This window comes from Oryx dammah, unplaced genomic scaffold, assembly GCF_014754425.2.
Source record: "Oryx dammah isolate SB20612 unplaced genomic scaffold, SCBI_Odam_1.1 HiC_scaffold_29, whole genome shotgun sequence".
NCBI lineage: Eukaryota > Metazoa > Chordata > Mammalia > Artiodactyla > Bovidae > Oryx > Oryx dammah.
In genome coordinates, this window is record NW_024070213.1 from 73882040 (window position 1) to 73893701 (window position 11662).

Consider the following 11662-nt stretch of genomic DNA (forward strand, 5'->3'; position numbering starts at 1 on the left):
AGAAAAACTGAATTTAAGAAATGGCATTATTGTTTGAATCAGTGAGTTTTAGAGAGCACGTTTCCTGCCCCTGAGATTCTAAAGGGTACTAAACAGGTATATGTACCATGGATTGAGCAGAGGGCAGACCAGCCTATATTTTACAAAAAAGCCAGATATGCCCTCTTGGGCCAAGGCCTGGGTCTGTTAGTTCGAGTTCTAGAATGAAGGAAGAGAAATGTGACAAAGATAAGATTTGACCACATTATATGGAGACCTAAAAATTGCATTTAGCAAATCCAGATTCATTTTGAGAACTGAGTCATTTTTCCCCATAGCAGAAATTAACATAAGGGTGAATGTATGGAGGAAGGTTGGGCTTCCCAGGTGGCTCAGATGGTAAAGAATCCACCCACAATGCAGGAGACCTGAGTTTGATCCCTGGGTTGGGAAGATCCTCTAGAGGAGGGCCTGGCAACCCACTCCAGTGTTCTTGCCTGCTGAATCCCCATGGACAGGGGAGCCTGGGGGGCTACAGTTGCTGGTGTCACAGAGCTGGACACGACTGAATGACTAAGCGCAACACACACAGCTTGAAGACTGCAGTAGATGAATTTCAGCCCTCAAGGGGGAGTTCAGGAGACCAAGCTTGTCAGAATTCTCTGAGGAGAGAGAAACAGGGGCAGGATCCAGCAATTGTTCATCCAGATTGTCAATCAAAACAGCTTTGGAAAGATATTTTGGTCCCATACTGTAAGTTGACCAATTTAATGGAAATTAAAGCTCACTCCAAAGAACAGATTTGTTTCCCAGCTCTTTGTTTTGGGGAGCATTCCCCAGCAGAGCTCCTTCGGATTCTCCTTGTTAACAGCTAGACTTCCCTTCAGCTTCATTCTTCTCCTAAAACACATAATTAAACCTGGTTGGAAGGGCTATGTTGTGAGCAGGAGGGATGATCAGTTTTGTCCGCCTTTCAAAGACATGCCAGGGTTTCCTAGTTTTGAAAACCATTAATTTATTCCAGCTTATTTTCCCAGAAGAATAGAAATGGGCAGGTCCCCCCAAATTCTCTTTTATTGCTCTGCAACCACAGTATGACAAAGTGGGAAACCCACACCCGGGATTGGGAAAGACAAGGGAAAGAACGCAGATGCAAAGATGGTGAGGGATGAGGGGAGAGCAGAGCCACGCCAGGTGCCATCTCTGTTTTTCCTGGCCCATGCCCATTTCTGACCTCAAACCTCCCTTCCCTTCCCCTACACACACTCGAGCTGCGCACACACACACATACACACACACACACCCCTCTTCTGAAGTTCAGATGAATTTTTATTTACCCAAAGGAATCAGTGGGTAGAGCAATGTCTGTCTCACTGTGCAGTTGGAGTTCAACAGAACAGCCTACTAACTATAGAAGGGGTAACTCATGAGCCCTTTCATAGTGGTATGGAACTAGTGTATGACATAAAGAAGTTATTCTTAAACTATGTTAAGAATAAGAATCCCCTGGAGAGCTGGTGGAAACACGGATGCCTGGGTCCCACCTCCACAATTTTTGGATCAGTAGGTTGGAGATGTCTGAGAATATGCACTTATTTTTTTCTAATTTATCTTTTAAAATTTAGTTTTAATTTTACAATTGCTTTACAATATTGTGTTGGTTTCTGCTGGACAGCTGTGTGAATCAGCCATAAGTATACATAGGTATACTTATGTATGTACTCCCTCTTCAAACTCCCTCTCACCCCCCACCCCATCCCATCCTTCTAGGTTGTCACAGAGCACTGGGTTGAGCTCCCTGTGTTGTAAAGCAACTTCCTGCTCACTTCAGTTCAGTTCAGTCACTCAGTCATGTCTGACTCTTTGTGAGTCCATGGACTGCAGCATGCCAGGCTTCCCTGTCCATCACCAACTCCTGGAGTCCACTCAAACTCATGTCCATTGAGTCGGTGATGCCATCCAACCATCTCCCCCTCTGTCATCCCCTTCCCCTCCTGCCTTCCATCTTTCCCAGCATCAGGGTCTTTTCTAAAGAGTCAGTTGTTTGCATCAGGTGGCCAAAGTATTGAAGTTTCAGCTTCAGCATCAGTCCTTCCAATGAATATTCAGGACTGATTTCCTTTAGGATTGATGGGTTTTATCTCCTTGCAGTGCAAGGGACTCTCACTAGCTTCCCACTAGCAATCTATTTTACATACGGTAATGTATATGTTTCAGTGCTACTCTCTCAAGATTATGCATTTCTAACAAGCTTCCAGGAGATGCTGATACTGCTGGCCTGTGGACCACACTTTGAGTAGCCCTGGTAGATCACATCTCTAGGCCCATTTTCAATAGTCCTTTCAAAAGGTACAAGAACGAGTTTCTTGCCTTCCTCAGCTCAAGCTTTTCTGTTATGCTCTTTGGCTGCTCTTTAGAAGCCCAAACTGATAAAGCAAAGAAATCCAGCTTTCCTTTCCAAACTTTGCTACTAGTGATGGTTCCTGTTCCAAGCATCTGCAGGGGGCGCCATTTCCATTGTATTCTCTGTGAACAGAGCTCCCTCGGAATTGTGTAGCTCTGCAGATGCTACTGAGGGGACAGATTGATTGACTACAGGTTGAATGGTGCTTACTATGCACAGCAGACTGTATTGAGCATGAATTTGAGACCATTCATCCTCATTTTTACAAAGTGTTCATGTATACATGATTTCAATTAACTCCCGCAACCCCATAAGATAGGTAAAGACATTATTATCTGTATTCATCAGAGGAGAAAACTTGTAGAGAAACGTTAAGTAAGTGTCCCAAAGTTACACAGCCAGTTTGTGTCACAACACAGACTAAAATGTTCAGGTCATCCCTAAATATGTAAGGCTGTGGCAAATAAAAGTATTCTATAAACTTTATTTTGGCATTTGAGAGCAATCAACCACTATTGGGCCACATCTAAGCACAAATTTGTGATCCCAGAATGTTTTTCTGTGGTTCCATTTCAGTTTGCTTTGATACATTAACACTCCTGTTACTAGAGAAGGGAAATAAGTTCACAGATTTTATAATAACATTTTCCATTAGTAAAGAGTCTGCCTGCAATGCAGAAGACCCAAGTTTGATCCCTGGGTCAGGAAGAATCCCCAGGGAAGGAAATGGCTACCCAGCCCAGTATTCTTACCTGGAGAATTCCACGGACAGAGGAGCCTGGCAGGCTACAGTCCATGGGGTCACAAAGAGTCGGACACAACTGAACACACACACATTACTGAGGAGGAATCCTCTTCAAGGCTCTGTATTTTGAAACTTGTAGATCTATGGACTATTCCAAAATGATTTGAATATGTTTTAGGAATTTGGGTTTTCATTTGATGAAAGCCAAGTGAGGTTCTTATAATTGTTCCCCCCAAATTGAACCTACTTATATCTGCTGTTCCAGTACTATCAAGTTACCAACAGGATAATAATTATCCCAGAGCTCATTAAGAAAAAGAAAATCCATCACTGTCCTGTTTTGTTTCCTTGAAGTGGCTCATTATGTTCACAGTAGAGGAAAATACATCAGCATTTTATATGCCATACCTTTGGGTTTAGTTGACTGCTCACTATAAAAGGATTTGAGTCAAAGCCAAATTGCCATTCACAACCAAGGAGGCTCTGGGGACCTTCCAGAAAAGCTCTTTGTTCAAGTGAATTCACACAAAATACTGTTCAAAGTTGTTGCTGCTTTTGTCTATGTGGTGTCAGTGGTTGAGTCTTCCAAGCAGATCAGGGTTCAGACAGGTGGCAATGAAACTGGAAGTAGAAGACACCTAAGTTTCCTAACTGAACCTGAACTTAGCAATAAACTTTGAGATTTCTTTTCATTATTGTTTGTAAATTAGTAACACACAACTACGGTAAAAACATTCAAATAATACCAAGAGAGTAGGTAGAGAAGGGCAGGTCATAATTTTGTTGTGAGGATTTTGATGGATTCATTGATTCCCTACTCAAAGATATGTGGAGACATGGGACTTTCCTTGTGGTCCAGTGGCTAAGACTCCACGCTCCCACTGCAGGGGGCCCAGGGCTCAATCCCCAGTCAGAGAACTGGAGTCCACGTGCCACACCAAAAGATCCTGAATGCCACAACTAAGACCCAGTGCAGCCAAGTATATAAATAAATAGTTTTTGAAAAGATATGTGGAAATATATTCACTGGCTACAGGGAAATGGGGCAGAGGGAAAGCAGTACAGTAGAAAATTATTTGGCAAAAAATTTTTTTATAACAATAAAACCTCCAAAGCTTTCTCTAGTCTGATAGATCCACTTGGATTTTCCTTGAAGACTGCATTCAGCCAGCGCTGCTTCTATGCAATACCACACAAAAGTCAAAGTTAGAATCATTATTTAATAATCAAAGGAAGTCTAATTGCAACGCTAGAACTTACTAGATTTGTGACCTTGGGAAATAGGCTTATTCTTTTAGAGTCTCAATATAGTAAAAGGAAGATAATGGTCTTATCTCATGGAATTGGGGTGTGGATTAGCACTCAGCAAATGTAGCTGTTACAATGCTTCCTTCGGTATCATCTGTGCTTAGGGAATAGCTGAGGAGAAGGAAATGGCAACCCACTCCATCATTCTTGCCTGGAGATCCCAGGGACGAGGGAGCCTGGTGGGCTGCCGTCTACCAGGTTGCACAGAGTCGGACACGACTGAAGCGACTTAGCAGCAGCAGCAGCAGCAGAAGTGTATGAATTATGCTTGTATTGTCATTTGCTTGTCAACTGTATATGAAATCATAAACATGAAGGTGATTTGAAACTATAAAAGGGCTAGCTAAATGCAAGGGCTTTTAAAAATTATCTCAGCTTTAATAAACTTGTAATATTTTCTGACATAATATTCGGGTTTTAAATCATTATTATTTTCCCTAAAAAGATACTCATTTTGAGTTTTTTTTCTTCTTCTTTATCATCCACCTACTATAACTGACACGTTTTTAGTTCCATATAGAGACCGGATGTTGCAAACCATGACATGCTGAGCTCCTGCTGGTGGAGGCAGGGGCGGGGGTCTGTGGAGGATACAGAGCATTTAAAGGAAACTTCCTTGTACTCCTGGGCTGCAATTATTAGAATATATCAGAATGTCCCATCTGACAAATGATTCTCAAGTGAAAGACTTAGCTAACATTCCGCTTTCCTTTGAGGAATAAAGGAATCATTTGTTCCTATGTTCATAACTTTAATTGTAATGTATTCATGTATTATTTTCTAGGCCTCCAACCCTGGGCAATTTGAAAATGACATTGATGCATTATGGCAGCGAGGACAAGTTCCAGAGTCTGTCGTTTGTCACGGTCGAGTGGGCATAAACACAGATGCACCGGACGAAGCCCTGGTTGTCTGTGGCAACGTGAAAGTGATGGGGACGATTATGCATCCCTCTGACAGCCGGGCAAAGCAGAACGTCCAGGAGGTGAGCAGGGGACAGGCCTCGGACACCTCCTCTGACACCCTAGTCAGGAGTTCTGGGCTCTCCTGGCCTCTGACACACTGGGCATGAGGCAGCTCTCCACGTCACCTGCGGGCGTGAGATAAACACGGTGTTTAACAGTTATGAGTGCTGGAGTCGTTAGGTGTCTCTGCTGAAACTATAATGCAGCTCCTACCCTAGAGAATGCATTTACCTCCCAGGAGTAGTGGGCGTGACAGCGTGACGCTGGCTTCACAAGCAAGAAGTCTCCGAGTTATTTTCCACAGGCTGCTGCTTTTCTGTTGTCAACCACTAGAGCTTGCTTTCCTTTTCATCTCCACACTTTCATCTCCCTGTTCATCTTCTGAGCGCTGTCTTAGGTCCGTTCTTGCTCATATTTCTCCTGGGCCTCTCCACCTTCTTCCTCCCAGAGTCCCTGGTACCAGGCCTGCCAGCCACTGTCTTCCCTGCTCAGCATCCTTCTGAGAATACTTAGAGGAACTTCACCTCCTCAGTCCTCATTCAGGCAACCCCATCATCCCCAGTTTCCAGGTCAAGACTTTTTCCCTCTGTAATGAGGCATGCGTGCCTTATAAAAATCAGAAATCGGGCCTTGAAAGCAGGAGGCTACTTGTCCACTTTGGGCTTGCCTGGATAAAAATGCCTAACCTCACTGAAATGCCAGTGTCTTTGTCTATAAGGTAGAGATGATGCTTCCCTGCCTAACCCCACTGAGTCTTTTATAGTTTTTAACCCATGGAGACAATAAGTACTGAATCATCTTGGAAAGTCACAAATGCTATGAAGACCTAAGGGGTCAGGATGAAAATGCCAGGTCATTCCAACCTTAATTCTGTTGCCCATTCATTGCTTCTGCCCGCACCCCCCGCCCCCAACCTTCTCACACATACTGCGTCTCCTGGAAACATTTTTGAGGCAGTGGCAGAATGGTGTTTTAAAATCTCCTTTCTGTATTCTTTCTCAGTTAATAGGAGACTTAATTTGTAAATCACTGGCCATGCTACCAGACTGCATTCCTTTCCCAGTGCACATCTGCACTGGTTTTTCTAAACTAGCCAAGGAATGTCCTCGTTGGCTGAGAGAATCCCAGAGAAAGGCTGTAATTGTAGACTTTTATACTGATTGCAAAGTTGCGGTTCATGTTAGAAAAGCTGTGACCTACTAGCTGGATGGGAACTCTCAGGGTTGGGAGGTTCTCATATACATTTCCAGATACCAGCCTTAGATACCATGCTTCTACCTTTTAAAAAGAGATGAACTGTCTGTGCTTCAGATCACACCAACTCAAACTCATCCTTGCAACTGGCTCTACAATCCCCCACCAGGCCTTATCTAAATGTAAGCAGAAGATGACAAGTTGGGGGAGTCCTCCATAATCCCTCCTGCTGCCATTTATCAAATGTCTTCATTGAATGATGTTCCTTGGTTTGAAGAAAATATATTGTCTTAAAATAACAAGGTTCCCTGGAACTTCTCAAATCCCTCTAGGAAGCTTCTCCATAAAGTACAGTGTCACCCAATCAAGGCTCTAGAGGAGATGTTCCTGTGTCCCCTTCCTGCCCAGAGCAGTAGGAGGGAAGAAAGAAAAGCAAGTCCCTGGTTAGAAGGCTAGTCTGAGCCCTGATTCTGGTACCTACTTGCCCAGGAACTTTGGCCCAGACATACTCTATGCCTCTGTTTATTATTCTGTGAGCGGGGAATACCCATATTCATTTCACTCACATTAAAGGATTTTTCTAAGCTCATATATGGGAAACATTTTTTAGATGTATACAGCTAAGCAGATATAAATGGATATTGCTATTATTGACATAAAAATGCAAGTCTATACATAATTTGTTCATTATTTCACATTAATATTTTTGTCTTTCATAAGTCTATCCACACGTATAAAATGCATGTCTCTAGAAATCTTGTCTGTCTCATTTGGCATTTATTACAGACAAGAGAGATGATGGTAGTGTTGATGATGGTGCTGACAGATTCGTGAACTTCATCTTCACCTCTCCCTGACTCAATTTTCCCCACTTTTAAAAAGAAGGCCATTCTTCCAAACACGCTGGGAAGTGAAGCTTGGTTGATCTGATTGGAAGCATAGGACTGGAGGCTTTTTCCCATTCTTTAAGGAGGCATGATAACCAGAGCTGGATTCTGGATTAGCTGCTGTGAAACAACTGCTGTGGCTATACTTGTGCCTGGTACTGTAATGGGAGGACAAATGTCAGCTGCTGAGTGCCTGACTGTGTCTCCTCGCTCCAGGCAGTGGCGGGGGGGGGGGGGGCTTTGCAGATAATAAGCACACAAGCACCCTGTGTGGAGAGGCCTGGAGGAGATTTCTTGGACTCATGTGGGCTCACATCCAAGACACAGAGACGATAAAGCAGATGTGACTAAAACCTGCAAACAGAAGCTCTGGAAAATGAGACGGGTCTCTGGGAAGAGCAGTTTCACTTACCTAGACATGGCATTTACTGAGGCGATAATAACCTGGAGAAGAAACACAGCTTTTACAATGGAAACTGGGCAAAATTAGGGTGGAAAGGGTGTGCTGAGAACCAAAGGGGCATGAAGAACAGCAATGTCAATGCAAAAAATTAATAAATAAATAAAGAAGTTGAACGTAGAATGCATCAGTCAAATTCTGTGGTAAAGGCTGAAAATAAGGCAGCAAAGACCTAAACAAGAAAAGCCAGGAAAAAAAAATTAGTTAAGATGAAATGATCTAGACCATTTCAGTTGGTCTAGAGCAATGGTCTAGACCATTTCTCCCAATTGCACCAGCTGTGTGCTAGTTAAAGAAAAAGTGTGATGAGCTCAAGAAAGCCAAGCATGCAAAGTCTCCCTTCAGGGCCATGAGCCAAATCAGAAGTTCAGGGTGAGCTGGTGCCATTTAAGCTGCTCCTGATGGGAAACTGATAGTCTGGGCTGTGGGCCATGTGTAATGAGATCTCCCTCCCTAAACAGACTGGAGTCCACGGTCTGCGATGTCTTCTCCGCAGTACAATACTTGAGTTAATGGTATGGAAACCTTGAGTGTGAGATAGCATGACAGAGACAACCATTTGCATTCACAGTCAAAACTTTCCGAAACTGCTGTGGGCAAGATCAGATGCTCAGATTCACTCACTAGGCTCTTACTCAACACACACTGGTGAGCAAGGCATGGGGTTGAATGGTGGCCTTGGTACAGTTCCTAGCAGAGGATTCCAAGGAGGCACAGCCCTTGTCTCTGGGGGTTTCCCTGGGCCAACTGTACATACCATAGGGAACATGCAACTCAAGATGTTTAGCTTTGGAAAGTCTACAATCCAGCATTAGAAGTCATGAGAGCATTTTCTTAGATAAAGATTGTTCTAGAAGGTGTTTGTTTAGCTCCCCAAGTCAACCCTTAAAATTTTCTTTGGCCAAAAATCTGTCTGAAAACAATGGTAGTAGTCCTAGTGAATCTAATTGCTATGTCTGGGAATATGTCTTCGGGGAAAACAAAGTCAAGAATCCCACTTAGACAGCAGGAGTTATCTTCCCTCTGTGTAGCCTGGACTGTTGGCATGAGGGTACATTCTCCTCTGGATTCCCTCTGCAACAAAGAAACTGGCACTGCCTCCGCTTTGCTCTCTGATGGGCCATCATGCAGGAACCAAGGGGATAATGAGAAGTAGGCAAAGTGGGCACAGGTCTCCCAAGAGTGCAGGGAGTTGGGGCCAGGACGGGGCCTGGCTAACTGTCTCCTGATTGACCCTGCCTTCGATTCTGATTCTGCCATTTCACTACCTCCATTCTTTCATTCCTTCTTTCCTTCCTTCACAGTCTGGGTGCCTGTTACCTATCATACATTGTGCCAGGTGCCCTGCAGGTTTTTAGACGGTCAAGATCCAGGTCTCAGCCTCAGGGAAGGAACTTTCATGAAAATCTAAGCTCCAAATAAGAACCACTCCTTGAATCTCCAGGGCTTGGCATAGTATCTGGCACACAATAGCTACTCATCTTATATTGTTGAATGAATGAAGTGGCTCACAGTGGCATGTTCACACAGGGCAATGTGAGACTCTGGCTGCTCTATCTGGGTATGGCTGGCAGGGCTCTCCTTGCTCTGGCCTTCAGCTGTACAGTCTAGACACACCGAACTCTGCATTCGGTCATGCAGACATAACTCAGGGGATTTGCTGCTTCAGGACTTGGCTTATGGTGTTCTTTCTGCCCAGCGTCGCTGTCTTACTCTTACCCTTTCCACTCCCTTCCCTAGCTGACATCTGCCTTTGACTAATTTCTATCTTTTATTTATTTACTTATTTGGCTGCACCGGGTCTTAGCTGTGGCATGAGAAATCTTAGTTTCCGCATGCAGGATCCAATTCCCTGACCAGGTATCAAACCTGGGCTCCCTACATTGGGAGTGTACAGTCCCGGGCCCTGGACCACCAGCAAAATCCCATTCCTATCTTAAAGTTATTAATTTATTTAATAAATATTAGTTAAGCACCTACTACACGCAAGGAATCGTTATAGAAACTGGTGATATGGTGACAAACAGAAAACCATGGGCTCAAATACATCCTCACCCTCACAAGGGTATCTATTCAATAGAATAAGACCGTAGAGGTGACTCACTAGTTGTTTGGTGATGAACTGATTAATGCCTGTATGTAAGGCAGAGGGAGCCTTCCTAGTCTTGGAGGTCAAGCAATGCTTCTCTGGTGAAGGGGTGTTTTAAATTGGGGACGTGGAGGTAGAGGAGCAGTAAGGAAGCGCTTCTGAGGCAGGAAATGCCCTGAGCAAAGGTCTTGACCTTGTGGAGGGGCAGAGTGTGTTTGAGAACTGAAATAAGCCAAGATCTCTGTTGGGCTTCACCAGCTCTGGTAAGCCCTTTTTCACAGTCTCCTGAGAATACGTTAGGCACCTCCTTGGAGTTGATGGGATTCTCTTTTCATAACTCCATCCTCACCTGCATTTTTCACATTGTAATATAATCTTATGGGATGAGTCTGTCTAGACCATGGACTTTAAAAGAGCAATCATTTTGAAGTTCCAACACTTAGTGTAGTACCTGCTATATCAAAGGTGATTGGTGAATATTAGTCAAATGAAACAGTGAATGAATGAATTGAACTAAGCTTTTGATGACAGCAATGATCAAAACAGCTGTGAGTTCCCTGACAAGTACCTGAAATAAAGTTAGTCCGTTTATCCAGTTAAGCACCAAGTCACTTCTTCTGATACCAGCCAAATGGATGATCAGAGAGTCTTTCTGATATTGGAAGAATTTTCCTGCTCACTCGACAGAGTGAGTGCAGGGAGGAGTTAAGGGCCAAAGCAGGGATTTCTTAAAACAACAGAAAAGCATTTCTAGTTGTTCCAACATATAGATGATGTCCAGGTGGTATATTTTTAATTGCCAAGAGATGCTGGTTTCATAATCAAGTTATGTTCCCTAAAAGAAAATTTAGGGACCCGCATAGTACTGCCAACTTTTTAACTTGTCAAATTAGGTCATTAAAAAAATCGATCATGCTATTACTATGAATTCATTTTTTAAAAAACTCTAATTGAAAAAGAAGTCTTTGAATCAGCACATTTAGCCCTAGGAAAATTCCACTATATTGTCTTTATCGTTATCATTTTGCTAGCACCCATGAAATTTATTTTGAGCAACTTGCAGTGACAGTTGGCAGTGTTTGAACTACTTCTGTAAGAGTGGTCAGCTCAGAGGAGGACCTCTGGTTAGGGTGGTCTAGGGGAGAAGTCATCTGTAGGAAGGAACTCTGAATTTTGAGGGACCTGCTGGTGGGTCATCTGGGCTTGCAAACTGCCCCTTGAAGAAATTTTCTCCAGCAAGATGTCCACCAGCAATTCAATGATATATTATATACCCATTCTTCAAATGTTGTTACTTGAACTAAGCCCCGCTCTTTTAATTTATAAATACAAGGCTGGCTGTGTTTGTTGGGTGCTTACACCATGTGTTCCTTTGGAAATGATACCTTGCCATCTTGGACAGCACTTGTTTCTCTCCAAGGTCAGCCAGCTCCATTCTCAAAAAGATGGTTTAACTCTTAGCAGAGAGAGGTGAGGCCAGAGTAGTGAATGAGGGAGCTTTTGCCCTGTGACTTATTTAAATTTCATTTATCTTCGGCTTTGCTGGCTCTTCACTGCTGCATGGGATTTTCCTCTAGTTTCGGCAAGCAGGGGCTGCTCTCTAGTTGCAGTGTGTGGACTTCTTATTGCGG

General features: G+C 43.5%; 1 protein-coding gene across 1 annotated transcript in view; it reads left to right on the forward strand.

Annotated features, from left to right (window-relative positions):
- Nucleotides 1-11662, forward strand: part of MYRFL (myelin regulatory factor like) — a 120852-nt gene that overhangs the window by 64793 nt on the left and 44397 nt on the right. Inside the window, exon 13 of the mRNA XM_040233940.1 lies at nt 5221-5421. Within this exon, the coding sequence (XP_040089874.1) occupies nt 5221-5421 (201 nt within the window). The remainder of the gene's footprint in view (nt 1-5220; nt 5422-11662) is intronic.